At 41.6% G+C, this 19,760-nt stretch overlaps 1 protein-coding gene across 1 annotated transcript in view; it reads right to left on the bottom strand.

The window, feature by feature from the left end:
- The window catches only part of LOC139746586 (constitutive coactivator of peroxisome proliferator-activated receptor gamma-like), a 98,694-nt gene extending 79,113 nt beyond the window's left edge, over window positions 1-19,581 (bottom strand). The window contains exon 1 of the mRNA XM_071657979.1: window positions 19,364-19,581. Within this exon, the coding sequence (XP_071514080.1) occupies window positions 19,364-19,559 (196 nt within the window). The 5' untranslated portion in view covers window positions 19,560-19,581. The remainder of the gene's footprint in view (window positions 1-19,363) is intronic.
- Between the last annotated feature and the right edge of the window lie 179 nt (window positions 19,582-19,760).

Below are 19,760 nucleotides of genomic sequence, written 5' to 3' on the forward strand. Positions count from 1 at the left end.
GATTAGCAGAGTTCATGAAAAATACAGACATAAGAACTGGAGTAGATAGTAGAAGGTAGACAGCCACCAATCAGGATGATATATTACCTGTACTACCTGCCAAGGTATCGAGAGGGTCAGTGATGGCTGCAGAGTGAGCCAACACTTCAGAGGTTATCAAATCGCACCCCTTTAACCAAGAGAGAAGTCTTTTCTTCCTGTCTCACCTGTAAATGGACTGCTGGCATTCTGTCCACAAACATACAATATCTCCTTGTCACAAACAACATCAGACAGCACTTAACTCACACAACTCATTCTTCCTAACTCCCACATTTTTCTTAGGTGAGTGCTACACATGATCCCTGCCTTTTGACAAAATGGTTGGAGCAGTAGATAGAAGTAGCTATGAACGTTACACAGGAGCACTGGGTAGACAATTAGGTAGAAGTAGTAAGTAGGAACATTAGCTGGAAGAATAAGGTAGGAGCAGTAGGTGGGAAAATAAGGTAGACACATTAGGTGATAGTAGTTGGTGAGAACATAGATGAGCTTCTAAAAAAAAATGTGCTAGAGTTGCACTCTGCCAGTGGCCTCTTAAAGGTGAGGCACTAAAGTCTAAGAAGCGGCACTGGAGTTTATCAATTACAGATACTTTTGCCATAGCCTCCTCAAAGGGAATGGTTTTCATAGATATAGATTGATAGATAAATCAACTGAGGTGAGTAAAATATGATTCATAACTAGAATTGACAGAAAAAAATGGACATTAGATTATTAGAAGTGTGAAATAACAAATGTAACATAGTGGGATATTAGCACACCTTGCTAATGCGGGAAATGGCGAATAGTTTAAAAGAAAAAGAAAACTTAAAAGATTTTTTCTTTTTCTTTCAAACTATTCGCTATTTCCCGCGTTAGCGAGGTAGCGTTAAGAACAGAGAACTGGGCCTTTGAGGGAATATCCTCACCTGGCCCCCTTCTCTGTTCCTTCTTTTGGAAAATTAAAATATAAAAGAAAAAAAAAATAATGAGGGGAGGATTTCCAGCCCCCCGCTCCCTCCCCTTTTAGTCGCCTTCTACGACATGCAAGGAATACGTGAGAAGTATTCTTTCTCCCCATCCCCAGGGATAACAAGAAACGTACTTATTAAAATATTATTATTATTATCATTATTTTGCTTTGTCGCTGTTTCCCGCGTTAGCGAGGTAGTGCAAGGAAACAGACGAAAGAATGACCCAACCCACCCACATACACATGTATATACATACACGTCCACACACGCAAATATACATACCTATACATCTCAACGTATACATATATATACACAAACAGACATACATATATATACATGTACATAATTCATACTGTCTGCCTTTATTCATTCCCATCGCCACCCTGCCACATATGAAATAACAACTCCCTCCCCCCTCATGTGTCAGTCAGCAATGGAGATTGGTATCAGCTTGTCAATTAGTAATGGAGAGCGTAAAGACTGTACTGTTGGATGATCAAATTGCTATGGTATTAGGGAAAAATGGAGTAAATAAGATTTTTTGATAAAGAAAATTGCATATATTGAGAAAAGTGATGCTACAGGGAAAACTGAAATGATTTACTTTTCATCCTTTTCCATGCTTGACTGCCATATCCCATGTTAGCAAGATAGTGCCAGGAACAGACAAAGAAAAGATACATTCGGTCACATCAATTCTCTGGGTGTCAAGTTTAATGCACCAAAACCACAACCCCCTATCCACAACCAGGCTCCACAGACCTTTCCAGGTTTCTCCCAGTTGCTCAATATGCCCTAGTTCAGTTCACTGACAGCATGTGGACCACTGTACGCATCATATCAATTCACTCTATCCTGTGTCTGCCTTTCAACCTGGCATATTCAGGCCTCTATTCTCAAAATCGTTTTCACATCATTCTTCCATCTCCACTTTGGTCCCCCCCACCCCCCCAACATACACATACACATACACACACACACACAGACACACACACACACACACACACTTCTTGTCCTTGCCCACTTTTGACACATATATCCTCTTTGTCAACCTCTCCTTACAAATTCTCTCCATATGTTCAGACCATTTCAGCAAATCCTCATCAGCTCTCTAATCCACACTCTATTTATCACCAAACATCTCTTACACTTTTATTACTTACTTGATCAAACCACCTCACACTATATACAATCCTCAAACATTTCACTTCCAACACAACCACTCTCCTCTCCATATCATCATCCACAGCTTATGCATCCATCAATATTTTCCAGTGCTCTTAAAACCTTCACTCTCTCACCCAACCTGTGACCCACTTTTGTTCCATGGTTCTATTTGCCATCATGTCCACTCCCAAGTATCAAAAATACTTTTAGTACAAAATGACTGACAAATACAAATGAAACAATAAGGTTGGATTGCTACTCTATGGAGATAAAAATTTAGAAATGTTCATACTATTCGCCATTTCCCGCATCAGCAAGGTAGCATTAAGAAAAGACGACTGAGCCTTTGAGGGAATATCCTTACTTGGCCCCCTTCTCTGTTCCTTCTTTTGAAAAATTAAAAATGAGAGGGGAGGATTTCCAGCCCCCCCGCTCCCTTCCCTTTTAGTCACCTACGACACGCGGAGAATACGTGGGAGTATTCTTTCTCCCCTATCCCAGGGATAATCAAATTACAAGGATAATTAAATCAATTTGAATTATTATAGATTAAATCAAAATCAGAAATAAATAATCAAATTAAAATGAAATTATATCAAATTATAGAGATAATTATCCCCAGGGAAAATTAAGAATTATATATACTTTATCTATTTATTATACTTTGTCGCTGTCTCCCACGTTAGCGAGGTAGCGCAAGTAAACAGACGAAAGAATAGCCCAACCCACCCATATACACATGTATATACATACATGTCCACACATGCACATATACATACCTATACAGTGATGGCTTGCGCAAAAGATGCTTGTGGCATGAGAAGTGTGGGAGGTGGGCACATTAGAAAGGGTAGTGAGTGTTGTGATGAAGAAGTAAGATTATTAGTGAAAGAGAAGAGAGAGGCATTTGGATGATTTTTCCAAGGAAATAATGCAAATGAGTGGGAGATGTATAAAAGAATGAGGTAGGGGGTCAAGAAAAAGGTGCAAGAGGTGAAAAAGAGGGCAAATGAGAGTTGGGGTGAGAGGGTATCATTAAATTTTAGGGAGAATAAAAAGATGTTTTGGAAGGAGGTAAATAAAGTGCGTAAGACAAGGAAACAAATGGGAACTTCAGTGCAGGGAGCTAATGGGGAGGTGGTAACAAGCAATGGTGATGTGAGAAGGAGATGGAGTGAGTATTTTGAAGGTTTGTTGAATGTGTTTGATGATAGAGTGGCAGATATAGGGTGTTTTGGTCGAGGTGGTGTGCAAAGTGAGAGGGTTAGGGAAAATGATTTGGTAAATAGAGAAGAGGTATGAAAAGCTTTGTGGAAGATGAAAGCCGGCAAGGCAGTGGGTTTGGATGGTAATGCAGTGGAATTTATTAAAAAAGGGGGTGACTGTATTGTTGACTGGTTGGTAAGGTTATTTAATGTATGTATGATTCATGGTGAGGTGCCTGAGGATAAGTGGAATGCTTGCATAGTGACACTGTACAAAGACAAAGGGGACAAAGGTGAGGGCTCAAATTATGGAGGTATAAACTTGTTGAGTATTCCTGATAAATTACATGGGAGGGTATTGATTGAGAGGGTGAAGGCATGTACAGAGCATCAGATTGGGGAAGAGCAGTGTGGTTTCAAAAGTGGTAGAGGATGTGTGGATCAGGCGTTTGCTTTGAAGAATGTATGTGAGAAATACTTAGAAAAGCAAATGGATTTGTATGTAGCATTTATGGATCTGGAGAAGGCATATGATAGAGTTGATAGAGATGCTCTGTGGAAGGTATTAAGAATATATGGTGTGGGAGGAAAGTTGTTAGAAGCAGTGAAAAGTTTTTATCGAGGATGTAAGGCATGTGTACGAGTAGGAAGAGAGGAAAGTGATTGCTTCTCAGTGAATGTAGCTTTGCGGCAATTGCATGTGATGTCTCCATAGTTCTTTAATTTGTTTATGGATGGGGTTGTTAGGGAGGTGAATGCAAGAGTTTTGGAAAGTGGGGCAAGTATGCAGTCTGTTGTGGATGAGAGAGTTTGGGAAGTGAGTCAGTTGTTGTTCGCTGATGATACAGCGCTGGTGGCTGATTCATGTGAGAAACTGCAGAAGCTGGTGACTGAGTTTGGAAAAGTGTGTGAAAGAAGAAAGTTGAGAGTAAATGTGAATAAGAGCAACGTTATTAGGTACAGTAGGGTTGAGGGTCAAGTCAATTGGGAGGTAAGTCTGAATGGAGAAAAACTGGAGGAAGTGAAGTGTTTTAGATATCTGGGAGTGGATTTGGCAGCAGATGGAATCATGGAAGCAGAAGTGAATCATAGGGTGGGGGAGGGGGCGAAAATTCTAGGAGCGTTGAAGAATGTGTGGAAATCGAGAACATTATCTCAGAGAGCAAAAATGGGTATGTTTGAAGGGATAGAGGTTCCAACAATGTTGTATGGTTGCGAGGCGTGGGCTATGGATAGAGTTGTACGCAGGAGGGGGGATGTGCTGGAAAAGAGATGTTTGAGGACAATATGTTGTGTGAGGTGGTTTGATCGAGTATGTAATAATAGGGTAAGAGAAATGTGTGGTAATAAAAAGAGTGTGGTTGAGAGAGCAGAAGAGGGTGTTTTGAAATGGTTTGGTGACATGAAGAGAATGAGTGAGGAAAGATTGACCAAGAGGATATATGTGTCAGAGGTGGAGGGAACGAGGAGAAGTGGGAGACCAAATTGGAGGTGGAAAGATGGAGTGAAAAAGGTTTTCAGTGATCAGGGCCTGAGAATGCAGGAGGGTGAAAGGCATGCAAGGAATAGAGTGAATTGGAACGATGTGGTATACCGGGGTCGACGTGCTGTCAATGGATTGAACCAGAGCATCTGAAGCGTCTGGGGTAAACCATGGAAAGTTCTGTGGGGCCTGGATGTGGAAAGGGAGCTGTGGTTTCGGTGCATTTTTACATGACAGCTAGAGACTGAATGTGAACGAATGGGGCCTTTGTTGTCTTTTCCTAGCGCTACCTCGCACACATGAGGGGGGAGGGGGTTGTTATTCCATGTGTGGCGAGGTGGCGATGGGAATAAATAAAGGCGGACAGTATGAATTAAGTACATGTGTATATATGTATATGTCTGTGTATATATATCTGTACATTGAGATGTATAGGTATGTATATTTGCATGTGTGGACGTGTATGTATATACATGTGTGTAGGGGGTGGGTTGGGCCATTCTTTTGTCTCTTTCCTTGCGCTACCTCGCTAACGCGGGAGACAGCGACAAAGCAAAATAAATGAATAAATATACATATTCTTTCTTTTCTTTCATACTATTCGCCATCTCCCGCGATAGCGAGGTAGCGTTAAGAACAGTGGACTGGGCCTCTGAGGGAAAATCCTCACCTGGCCGCCTTCTCTGTTCCTTCTTTTGGAAAATTAAAAAAAAAAAAAAAGAGGGGAGGATTTCCAGCCCCCCCGCTCCCTTCCCTTTTAATCACCTTCTACGACACGCAGTGAATACGTGGGAAATATTCTTTCTCCCCTATCCCCAGGGATAAAATATACATATATATGTATATCACTTTGCACACCACCTCGACCAAAACACCCTATATCTGCCACTCTATCATCAAACACATTCAACAAACTTTCAAAATACTCACTCCATCTCCTTCTCACATCACCACTACTTGTTATCACCTCCCCATTTGTGCCCTTCACTGAAGTTCCCATTTGCTCCCTTGTCTTAGGCACTTTATTTACCTCCTTCCAGAACATCTTTTTATTCTCCCTAAAATTTAATAATACTCTCTCACCCCAACTCTCATTTGCTCTCTTTTTCACCTCTTGCACCTTTCTCTTGACCTCCTGTCTCTTTCTTTTATACATCTCCCACTCATTTGCATTTTTTCCCTGCAAAAATCGTCCAAATGCCTCTCTCTTGTCTTTCACAAATAATCTTACTTCTCCATCCCACCACTCATTACCCTTTCTAATCAACCCAACTCCCACGCTTCTCATGCCACAAGCATCTTTTGCGCAAGCCATCACTAATTCCCTAAATACATCCCATTCCTCCCCCACTCCCCTTACCTCCTTTGTTCTCACCTTTTTCCATTCTGTACTCAGTCTCTCCTGGTACTTCCTTACACAAGTCTCCTTCCCAAGCTCACTTACTCTCACCACCTTCTTCACCCCAACATTCTCTCTTCTTTTCTGAAAACCCATACAAATCTTCACCTTCGCCTCCACAAGATAATGATCAGACATACCTCCAGTTGCACCTCTCAGCACATTAATATCCAAAAGTCTCTCTTTCGCACGCCCGTCAATTAACACGTAATCCAATAACGCTCTCTGGCCATCTCTCCTACTTACATACGTATACTTATGTATATCTCTCTTTTTAAACCAGGTATTCCCAATCACCAGTCCTTTTTCAGCACATAAATCTACAAGCTCTTCACCATTTCCATTTACAACACTGAACACCCCATGTATACCAATTATTCCCTCAACTGCCACATTACTCACTTTTGCATTCAAATCACCCATCACTATAACCCAGTCTTGTGCATCAAAACTACTAACACACTCATTCAGCTGCTCTCAAAACACTTGCCTCTCGTGATCTTTCTTCTCGTGCCCAGGTGCATACGCACCAAAAATCACCCATCCCTCTCCATCAACTTTCAGGGTTAGGGAAAATGATTTGGTAAACAGAGAAGAGGTAGTAAAAGCTTTGCAGAAGATGAAAGCCGGCAAGGCAGCAGGTTTGGATGGTATTGCAGTGGAATTTATTAAAAAATGGGGTGACTGTATTGTTGACTGGTTGGTAAGGTTATTTAATGTATGTATGATTCATGGTGAGGTGCCTGAGGATTGGGGAAATGCTTGCATAGTGCCATTGTACAAAGGCAAAGGGGATAAGAGTGAGTGCTCAAATTACAGAGGTATAAGTTTGTTGAGCATTCCTGGTAAATTATATTGGAGGGTATTGATTGAGAGGGTGAAGGCATGTACAGAGCATCAGACTGGGGACGAGCAGTGTGGTTTCAAAAGTGGTAGAGGATGTGTGGATCAGGTGTTTGCTTTGAAGAATGTATGTGAGAAATACTTAGAAAAGCAAATGGATTTGTATGTAGCATTTATGGATCTGGAGAAGGCATATGACAGAGTTGGTAGAGATGCTCTGTGGAAGGTATTAAGAATATATGGTGTGGGAGGCAAGTTGTTAGAAGCAGTGAAAAGTTTTTATTGAGGATGTAAGGCATGTGTACGTGTAGGAAGAGAGGAAAGTCATTGCTTCTCAGTGAATGTAGGTTTGCAGCAAGGGTGTGTGATGTCTTCATGGTTCTTTAATTTGTTTATGGATGGGGTTGTTAGGGAGGTGAATGCAAGAGTTTTGGAAAGAGGGGCAAGTATGCAGTCTGTTGGGGATGAGAGAGCTTGGGAAGTGAGTCGGTTGTTGTTCGCTGATGATACAGCGCTGGTGGCTGATTCATGTGAGAAACTGCAGAAGCTGGTGACTGAGTTTGGTAAAGTGTGTGAAAGAAGAAAGTTAAGAGTAAATGTGAATAAGAGCAAGGTTATTAGGTACAGTAGGGTTGAGGGTCAAGTCAATTGGGAGGTAAGTTTGAATGGAGAAAAACTAGAGGAAGTAAAGAGTTTTATATATCTGGGAGTGGATCTGGCAGCGGATGGAACCATGGAAGCGGAAGTGAATCATAGGGTGGGGGAGGGGGCGAAAATTCTGGGAGCGTTGAAGAATGTGTGGAAGTCGAGAACATTATCTCAGAAAGCAAAACTGGCTATGTTTGAAGGAATAGTGGTTCCAACAATGTTGTATGGTTGCGAGGCGTGGGCTATGGATAGAGTTGTGCGCAGGAGGGGGATGTGCTGGAAATGAGATGTTTGAGGACAATATGTGGTGTGAGGTGGTTTGATCAAGTAAGTAATGTAAGGGTAAGAGAGATGTGTGGAAATAAAAAGAGCGTGGTTGAGAGAGCAGAAGAGGGTGTTTTGAAATGGTTTGGGCACATGGAGAGAATGAGTGAGGAAAGATTGACAAAGACAGTATGTGTGTCAGAGGTGGAGGGAACGAGGAGAAGTGGGAGACCAAACTGGAGGTGGAAAGATGGAGTGAAAAAGATTTTGAGTGATTGGGGCCTGAACATGCAGGAGGGTGAAAGGCGGGCAAGGAATAGAGTGAATTGGATCGATGTGGTATACCGGGGTCGACATGCTGTCAATGGATTGAATCAGGGCATGTGAAGCATCTGGGGTAAACCATGGAAAGTTCTGTGGGGCCTGGATGTGGAAAGGGAGCTGTGGTTTCGGGCATTATTGCATGACAGCTAGAGAATGAGTGTGAGTGAATGGGGCCTTTGTTGTCTTTTCCTGGCGCTGCCTCGCGCACATGAGGGGGGAGGGGTATGTTATACCGTGTGTGGCAGGGTGGCGATGGGGGTGAGTAGGGGAAGACAGTGTGAATTGTGTGCATGTGTGTATATGTGTGTATATATGTGTGTACGTTGGGATGTCTGGGTATGTATGTTTGCGTGTGTGGACGTGTGTGTGTGTGCACGTGTGTGGGGGTGGGTTGGGCCATTTCTTTTGTCTGTTTCCTTGCGCTACCCTGCAGGCGCGGGAGACAGTGACAAAGCAAAATAAATAAATAAATATATGTATATATATACTGCCTGCCCTTATTTATTCCCGTTGCCACCCCCCACACATGAAATGAAAATCCCCTCCCCGTGCATGTGCACAAGGTAGCACTAGGAAAAGACAACAAAGGCCACATTCATTCACACTCAGTCTCTAGCTGTCAGGTATAATGCACCAAAACTACAGCTCCCTTTGAACATCCAGACCCCACAAAACTTCCCATGGTTTACCCCAGACGCTTCACATGCCCTGGTTCAATCCACTAACAGAACATCGACCCCAGTATACCACATCGTTCCAATTCACTCTATTCCTTGCACGCCTTTCACCCTCCTGCATGTTCAGGCCCCGATCACTCAAAATCTTTTTCACTCCATCTTTCCACCTCCAATTTGGTCTCCCACTTCTCCTCGTTCCCTCCACCTCTGACACACATACTGTCTTTGTCAATCTTTCCTCACTCATTCTCTTCATGCGACCAAACCATTTCAAAACACCCTGCTCTCTCAACCACACTCTTTTTACTACCACACATCTCTCTTACCCTTTCATTACTTACTCCATCAAACCACCTCACACCACATATTTTCCTCAAACATCTCATTTCCAGCACATCCACCCTCATCCGCACAACTCTATCTATAGCCCACGCCTCACAACCTTATAACATTGATGGAACCACTATTCCTTCAAACATAACCATTTTTGCTTTCCAAGATAACATTCTGGACTTCCACACATTTTTCAACACTCCCAGAAATTTCGCCCCCTCCCCCACCCTATGATTCACCCCCTTTTCCATGGTTCCATCTGCTGCCATATCTACTCCAAGATATCTAAAACACTTCACTTCCTCCAGTTTTTCTCCACTGTTACCTCCCAATTTGCTTGTCCCTCAACCCTACTGTACCTAATAACCTTGCTCTTATTCATATTTACTCTCAGCTTTCTTCTTTCACACACTTTACCAAACTCAAGTCACCAGCTTCTACAGTTTCTCACACGAATCTGCCGTAAACACTGTATCATCAGCGAACAACAACTGACTCACTTCCCAAGCTCTCTCGTCCACAACAGACTGCATACTTGCCCCTCTTTCCAAAACTCTTCCATTTACCTCCCTAACAACCCCATCCATAAACAAATTAAACAACCATGGAGACATCACACACCCCTGCCGCATACCGACATTCACTGAGAACCAATCACTTTCCTCTCTTCCTACTCGTACACATGCCTTACATCCTCGATAAAAACTTTTCACTGCTTCTAACAACTTACCTCCCACACCATATATTCTTAATACCTTCCACATAGCATCTCTATCAACTCTATCATATGCCTTCTCCAGATCCATAAATGCTACATACAAATCCATTTGCTTTTCTAAGTATTTCTCACATTCATTTTTTAAAGCAAACACCTGATCCACACATCCTCTACCACTTCTGAAACCACACTGCTCTTCCCCAGTCTGATGCTCTGTACATGCCTTCACCTTCTCAAACAATACCCTCCCATATAATTTCCCAGGAATACTCAACAAACTTATACCTCTGTAATTTGAGCACTCACTCTTATCCCCTTTGCCTTTGTACAATGGCACTATTGCAAGCATTTCGCCAATCCTCAGGCACCTCATCATGAGTCAGACATACTATTAAATAACCTTACTAACCAGTCAACAATACAGTCACCCCCTTTTTTAATAAATTCCACTGCAATACCATCCAAACCCGCTGCCTTGCTGGCTTTCATCTTCTGCAAAGCTTTTACTACCTCTTCTCTGTTTACCAAATCATTCTCCCTAGCCCTCTCACTTTGCACACCATCTCGACCAAAACACTCTATATCTGCCACTCTATCATCAAACATATTCAAGAAACCTTCAAAATACTCACTCCATCTCCTTCTCATATCACCACTACTTGTTATCACCTCCCAATTAGACCCCTTCACCGATGTTCCCATTTGTTCCCTTGTCTTACGCACTTTATTTACCTCCTTCCGAAACATCATTTTATTCTCCATAAGATTTAATGATACTCTCTCACCCCAACTCTCATTTGCCCTCTTTTTTGCCTCTTGCACCTTTCTCTTGACCTCCTGCCTAATTCTTTTATACATCTCCCAGTCATTTGCATTATTTCCCTGCAAAAATCATCCAAATGCCTCTCTCTTCTCTTTCACTAATAATCTCACTTCATCCCACCACTCACTACCCTTTCCAGTCTGCCCACCTCCCATGCTTCTCATGCCACAAGCATCTTTTGCACAAGTCATCACTGCTTCCCTAAATACATCCCATTCCTCCCCCACTCCCCTCACGTCCTTTGTTCTCACCTTTCTCCATTCTGTACTCAGTCTCTCTTGGTACTTCCTCACACAAGTCTCCTTCCCAAGCTCACTTACTCTCACCACTCTCTTCACCCAAACATTCTCTCTTCTCTTTTGAAAACCTCTACAAATCTTCACCTTCACCTCCACAAGATAATGATCAGACATCCCTCCAGTTGCAACTCTCAGCACATTAACATCCAAAAGTCTCTCTTTCGCGCGCCTATCAATTAACACGTTATCCAATAACGCTCTCTGGCCATCTCTCCTACTTACATACGTATACTTATTTATATCCCTCTTTTTAAACCAGGTATTCCCAATCACCAGTCCTTTTTCAGCACATAAATCTACAAGCTCTTTACCATTTCCATTTACAACGCTGAACACCCCATGTACACCCATTATTCCCTCAACTGCCACATTACTCACCTTTGCATTCAAATCACCCATCACTATAACCCGGTCCTATGCATCAAAACTACTAACACACTCACTTAACTGTTCCCAAAATACTTGCCTCTCATGATCTTTCTTCTCATGCCCAGGTGCATATGCACCAATAATCACCCATCTCTCTCCATCCACTTTCAGCTTTACCCATATCGATCTAGAGTTTACTTTCTTACACTCTATCACATACTCCCACCACTCATGTTTCAGGAGTAGTGCTACTCCTTTCCTTGCTCTTGTCCTCTCACAAACCCCTGACTTTACTCCCAAGACATTCCCAAACCACTCTTCCCCTTTACCCTTGAGCTTCGTTTCACTCAGAGCCAGAACATCCAGGTTTCTTTCCTCAAACATACTACCTATCTCTCCTTTTTTCTCATGTTGGTTACATCCACACACATTTAGACCCCCCAATCTGAGCCTTCGAGGAGGATGAGCACTCCCCGCATGACTCCTTCTATTTTCCCGTTTAGAAAGTTAAAATACAAGGAGGGGAGGGTTTCTAGCCCCCCACTCCCGGCTCCTTTAGTCGCCTTCTACGACACGTGAGGAATATGTGGGAAGTGTTCTTTCTCCCCTGTCCCCAGGGAGAGAAATATGGTGTGAAGCAGGAGTGTGTCTGATCCTAAAGTGTACAGTATCTATAACTCTGATGCCTGTTCCCTTTGGGAAATCCTTGAAAGGGGTGGTCATGGCAAAAGAGACTCCATAACTGGAGAACTCCAGTGCTGCTTTCTAGCCTTTAGTGCCTCACACCACATATTGTCCTCAAACATTTCATTTCAACCATATCCACCTTCCTCTGCCCTACCCTATCTATGGCCCATGTCTTTCAACCATTTAATATTATTGGAACTACTATTCCTTCAAACATACTTGTTTTTGATCTCCTAGATGATGATCTCTATTTCTACACACCCTCTTCTGCTCTTTCAACCACACTTTTTATTATCACACATCTCTCTTACCCTTTCATTACTTACTTGATCAAACCACTTCACACCGCATACTGTCTTCAAATATTTAATTTCCAAGACATCCACCCTCCTCTGTAAAACCATATCTATAGCCCATGCCTTGCAATCATATACTATTGTTGGAACTACTATTCCTTCAAATATACCCATTTTTGCTCTCCTAAATAATGTTCTCTATTTCCACGCATTCCTCATTGCTCACAGAACCTTTGCTCCCTCACCCAACCTATAACTCACTTCCACTTCCAAGGTTCCAATTGCTGCCAAGTCCACTCCCAAATATCTAAAACACTTCACTTCCCCAGTTTTTCTCCACTCAAACTTACATCCCAACTAACTTGTCCCTCAATCTTGCAGAATCTAATAACCTTACTTTCATTAGATATCTACTCTCAACTATCTCCCTTCACACACTTTTAAATTCAGTCACCAACTTATGCAGTTTCTCAATCCAATCAGCCACTAGTGTTGTACCATCAACAAACAACAGCTAACTCACTTCCCAGGCCCTCTCATCTCCAACAAACTGCATACTTACCCCTCTCTCCAAAACTCTTGAATTTCCCTCCCTTATGACCCCATCCATAGACAAATTAAAAAAAACCATGGTGACATAACAACCTTGCCACATACCAACCTTCACTGGGAGCTAATTATGCTCCTCTCTTCCTACCCATATATACACCTTACACCCCTGATAAGAACTTTTCACTTACCTCCTACACCATATACTCTTAAAACCTTCCACAAAGCATCTCTATCAACCCTATCATATGCCTTCTCCAGACCCGTAAATGCCACATACAAATCCATCTTTTTTCTAAGTATTTCTCACACAAATTCTTCAAAGTAAATACCTGATCCAAACATCCTCTACCAATTCTGAAACCACACTGTTCCTCCTCAATCTGATGCTATTCATGCCTTCACCCTCTCAGTCAATACCATCCCATATAATTTTCCAAGAATACTCAACAAACTTATGCCTCTGTAGTTTGAACACTCACCTTTATCCTCTTTGCCTTTATACAATGGAACTACACATGCATACCTCCAATCCTCTGGCACTTCACCATAATCCATACATACACTGAATATCTTTACCAACCAATTAACATTACGGTCACCCCTTTTCTTAATACATTCAACTACAATACCATCCAAACCCACCACCTTGCCAGATTTCATGTTCCACAAGGCTTTCATAACCTCTTCTCTTTTCACCAAACCACTCTCCCTGACTCTCTCACTTTGCATACCACCCCAACCTAAACACCCTACATCTGCCACTCAATCATCAAATGCATTTAATAATCGTTCAAAATACTCACTCTTCCTCCTCACTTCATCACTAACTGTTGCTCCCTTCACCGATGTTCCCATTTGTTCTCGTTTTGTTGCACATTATTTACCTCTGTCCAAAACATCTTTTTATTCTCCCCAAAGTTTAATGATAATCTCCAACCCCAACTCTCATTTGCCTTCTTTTTCAATCCCTGCATCTTCCTCTTGACCTTCTGTTGCTTTTTCTTGTACACCCAATCATTTGCACTCCTTCCTTGTAAGAACCACCAAAGTGCCTCTCTTTTCTCTTTCACTAGCAACTTTACTTCATCCCACCATTCACTACCTTTTTCAATCTGCCTACCACCCACTTTTTGCATCCTACATCCATCTCTTGAACATGCCATCACTGCTTCCCCAAATACCTTCCATTCCTCATCCACTCCCCTCACTTAATTTGCTCTCACCTTATATCATTCTACACTCAATCTCTCCTGGAATTTCTTCGAGCAAGTCTCCTTCCCAAGCTCACTTACTCTAAAACACCCTACATCTGCCACTATATTCATTATCAAACACATTCAACAATCCTTCAAAATACTCTATCTCCTCCTCACTCCATCATTACCTATTATGAATTCCTTCCTTGCCCCCTTAACTGATGTTCCTATTTGTTCTCTTCTCTTTTGCACATTATTTACCTCTTCCAAGACATCTTGTTATTCTCCCTAAAGTTTAATGATACTCTTTCACCCCAACTCTCACTTGCCCTCTTTTTCAACCCTTGCACCTTCTTCTTGACCTGCTGCTTTCTCTTATACATCTCCCAGCCGTTTGCACTCCTTCTTTGTAAGTATTGTCCAAATGCCTCTCTTTTCTTTTCCACTACCAATCCTACTTCATCCCAACACACCACCATTTCTAATCTGCACACCTCCCACCTTCCTCAGGCCACAATCATCTCTCACACATGCCATCACTGCTTCCTTAAATACATCCCATTCCTCACCCAATCCTCTCACTTCATTTGCTCTCACTTTTTGCTATTCTGCATTAAATCTCTCCTAGTATTTCTTCATGCAGTCTCCTTTTCAAGCTCACTTACTCTCATCACTTTCTTCTCCCCTACATACTCTCCACCTTTTTGAATAACTCTACAAATCTTCACCTACGCCTCCACAAGACAGGGATCAGACATCCCACTAGCTGTCCCTCTCAGCACATTTACATACAAAAGTCTCTTTTTTACACATCTATCAATTAATACGTAATCTAACAATGGCCTTTAACCATCTCCCCTACTCACATATATATACTTGTGTATATCTCTTTTCAAACCAGATATTCCCAATCATCAGTCTTTTTTCACCGCACAAATCCGCAAGCTTTTCACCATTTCCATTCACAGCACTGAATACCCCATGCACACCAGTTATACCATTAACTCATTTTCATATTCAAATTGCTCATCACTAATACCCAGTCTCATGCACCAGAACTGCTGACACATTCACACTGCTATTCCCAACTAACTTGTCCCTCAACCCTGCTGAACCTAATAACCTTGCTTTTATTCACATCTAATCTCAACTTTCTCCTTTCACACACTCTTCCAAACTCAGTCATCAACTTCTGCAGTTTCTCACTCTAATCATCCATCAGTGGTGTCTCATTTCCAACAGACTGCATGCATACACACCCCTCTCTCCCAAACTCTTGCATTTCCTTCCCTTATGACCCCATCCATAAACAAATTAAACAATCATTTTGACATCACACATCCTTGCCAAAGACCGACTTTCACTGAGAACCAATCATTCTCCGCTCTTCCTACTTGTACAAATGCCTTTCACCCCTGATAAAAACTTCTCACTGCTTCTAGCAGCTTACCTCCCACACCATGTATTTTTAATACATTCCACAAAGCATATTCATAAATGCCACTTACAAATCCATCTGTTTTTCTAAGTATTTGTCACACATATTCTTTAAAGCAAACACCTGATCCACACATCCTCTACCAATTTTGAAACCACACTGCTCCTCCCCAGTCTGATGCTACGTTCATGCCTTCACCCTGTCAAACAGGTGAAGACTTGAAATCTCATGTAAGTCAGTATAAATACTTTGTACACACTAGTCAATGATCTAGTGTTCCATTCATTCAAATGAATGAAAATTCCTGTCCCATAAAGTGTAACCATTTCATAAATAGAAATTTGTCTGAATATGCTCTCACACAGCTGACTGATGGTAAATAAGATTATTAGTAGATGCCTATTACTTTTGATCATGTCATTTTATATATGATACTGAATGAAATTCCATCTTACTATTGACTAACAATTTTGTTCCATTGTTGTTTTTCTAAATTGAAAATCCTTTATTTACTAAGTTTCAAACAAACCATCAAGCTTCCTTGTTCTATTCTATCAATCAAATCTTTTTTACCAGTTAAGTTTCAAGCTAACACTTAGGTATATTTCTATAATTCATTCTTTCTCATACAGTCATACCTCATATAAGAATCAATTTGTAGTTCTTCCTTGGTTCATTTACTCTACAATCAATACTACTATTCTTTTTTTTTTTTTTTTTTGCTTTGTCGCTGTCTCCCGCGTTTGCGAGGTAGCGCAAGGAAACAGACGAAAGAAATGGCCCAACCCACCCCCATACACATGTATATACATACGTCCACACACGCAAATATACATACCTACACAGCTTTCCATGGTTTACCCCAGACGCTTCACATGCCCCGATTCAATCCACTGACAGCACGTCAACCCCGGTATACCACATCGCTCCAATTCACTCTATTCCTTGCCCTCCTTTCACCCTCCTGCATGTTCAGGCCCCGATCACACAAAATCTTTTTCACTCCATCTTTCCACCTCCAATTTGGTCTCCCTCTTCTCCTCGTTCCCTCCACCTCCGACACATATATCCTCTTGGTCAATCTTTCCTCACTCATTCTCTCCATGTGACCAAACCATTTCAAAACACCCTCTTCTGCTCTCTCAACCACGCTCTTTTTATTTCCACACATCTCTCTTACCCTTACGTTACTTACTCGATCAAACCACCTCACACCACACACTGTCCTCAAACATCTCATTTCCAGCACATCCATCCTCCTGCGCACAACTCTATCCATAGCCCACGCCTCGCAACCATACAACATTGTTGGAACCACTATTTCTTCAAACATACCCATTTTTGCTTTCCGAGATAATGTTCTCGACTTCCACACATTCTTCAAGGCTCCCAGAATTTTCGCCCCCTCCCCCACCCTATGATCCACTTCCGCTTCCATGGTTCCATCCGCTGCCAGATCCACTCCCAGATATCTAAAACACTTCACTTCCTCCAGTTTTTCTCCATTCAAACTCACCTCCCAATTGACTTGACCCTCAACCCTACTGTACCTAATAACCTTGCTCTTATTCACATTTACTCTTAACTTTCTTCTTTCACACACTTTACCAAACTCAGTCACCAGCTTCTGCAGTTTCTCACATGAATCAGCCACCAGCGCTGTATCATCAGCGAACAACAACTGACTCACTTCCCAAGCTCTCTCATCCCCAACAGACTTCATACTTGCCCCTCTTTCCAAAACTCTTGCATTCACCTCCCTAACAAACCCATCCATAAACAAATTAAACAACCATGGAGACATCACACACCCCTGCCGCAAACCTACATTCACTGAGAACCAATCACTTTCCTCTCTTCCTACGCGTACACATGCCTTACATCCTCGATAAAAAACTTTTCACTGCTTCTAACAACTTGCCTCCCACACCATATATTCTTAATACCTTCCACAGAGCATCTCTATCAACTCTATCATATGCCTTCTCCAGATCCATAAATGCTACATACAAATCCATTTGCTTTTCTAAGTATTTCTCACATACATTCTTCAAAGCAAACACCTGATCCACACATCCTCTACCACTTCTGAAACCACACTGCTCTTCCCCAATCTGATGCTCTGTACATGCCTTCACCCTCTCAATCAATACCCTCCCATATAATTTACCAGGAATACTCAACAAACTTATACCTCTGTAATTTGAGCACTCACTCTTATCCCCTTTGCCTTTGTACAATGACACTATGCACACATTCCGCCAATCCTCAGGCACCTCACCGTGAGTCATACATACATTAAATAACCTTACCAACCAGTCAACAATACAGTCACCCCCTTTTTTAATAAATTCCACTGCAATACCATCCAAACCTGCTGCCTTGCCGGCTTTCATCTTCCACAAAGCTTTTACTACCTCTTCTCTGTTTACCAAATCATTTTCCCTAACCCTCTCACTTTGCACACCACCTCGACCAAAACACCCTATATCTGCCACTCTATTACTCTATTACTATTCTATCAACTATATTAATATCATTCTATTTATATCTCCGATGTCATTCCCTTCAGGAACCCCCCTCAAGGGGATGACCAGGGCAAAACAGTCTTCATAACTGGCTAACTCTAGTGGCTCACTTTTAGCAGGCCACTGTTAGAAGGCAACTCTAGCACAGTGTTTCAAAGGTTCATTCCTAAAGTTCCTACCAACAACCTCTATCTAATGTGTCTATCTAATGTTCCTGCCAAATGTTTCACTCTACCAATTATACCTAGCACTCCCACCTAATGTTCTTACCTACTGGTTCTACCTAATGTTCCTGTCTAATGTTCCTACCTACTACATCCATCTACTACTCCTATAATTTTGCCAAAAGGCTGGCCTCGTGCATACTTATCACTGCAGGAAAATCTAGTTATGAAGAATGAGCTGTGCGAGTTAAGTGCTGTCATGTGTTATGTGTGACAAGGAAATATTGTATGCCTGTGGACAGAATGCTAGCAGTCCACAGTCTATGTGTGGGTAAGGCAGAAAGAAAAGACTGCTAACTGGGCTAGAGGAGTGCAACTTGACAACCACTGAAATGCTGGCTCACAATGCAGCCATCACAAACCCTCCCAATACACATGTGAAATTGTATGTAGTAATCCTGTATAAAACAAGGATTGGGTGTACAGGATTGAAATTATCAGCCCAGTCTCTGATTTCTCTACCATACACTTACTTCTCTGACCTTGATGTCAATGTTAATAAAGAAAAATATATTAAAAACTTGCAACACTAGGAAGGAAACATTTCAAAATATTTTGACAAAAAAGGAAAATGTACTAAAAATTAATGATAAAAAAAGATAATGACTAGGGACTCTTCCTCCAGCATGCCAAATCAAAATGTCTTTACTAAAAACAAAACACATGGGGCTCTTAAAAAATTTACATGCTGGTGGCAAGTAATACAAGACATGGGTAATGAATCTTACAAAAAGGAAACAAAATTTGCACAGAACAGAAGAAATGAATATACAAAATTGGAAGATAACAACAATAACTTTCAAAGGCTATTAACAATGATGGTCAAAATATAACAAATCATATGCTATCATATGAAACTGAATTTGGAACCTTCAGTCTTCACAATACATTTTACCTTTAACAGACTTCTGTAGTATCCTGTAGACTTTGGCCCGCAAATGCTGAAAGACTATAACACCAGATGGCAGGTTTGATGTGTAGTCTTCAAGAGTGGTTGATGACTCATAGGGCTCCCCTCTCAATATTGCATACAAATGACGACCTAGTTCTGAATTTATGTGCCGTATTCGAACGCGTTCCATGATGTCCATACCCTAAAAAGCATCAAATGGTTAAGGTATGATATATATAAATCCATTTTGAGATTATGATGAGTACTTCAAGGAAAGTTTCAAACTTAGTGTTTTCTGATATATTTACTTCACAAATTGGTGTGCAAAGTGAGAGGGTTAGGGTAAATTAATTGGTAACAGAGAAGAGGAAGTAAAAGCTTTGCGAAAGATGAAAGCCGG

This window comes from Panulirus ornatus, chromosome 65 (assembly GCF_036320965.1).
Source record: "Panulirus ornatus isolate Po-2019 chromosome 65, ASM3632096v1, whole genome shotgun sequence".
In the NCBI taxonomy this organism is placed as follows: domain Eukaryota; kingdom Metazoa; phylum Arthropoda; class Malacostraca; order Decapoda; family Palinuridae; genus Panulirus; species Panulirus ornatus.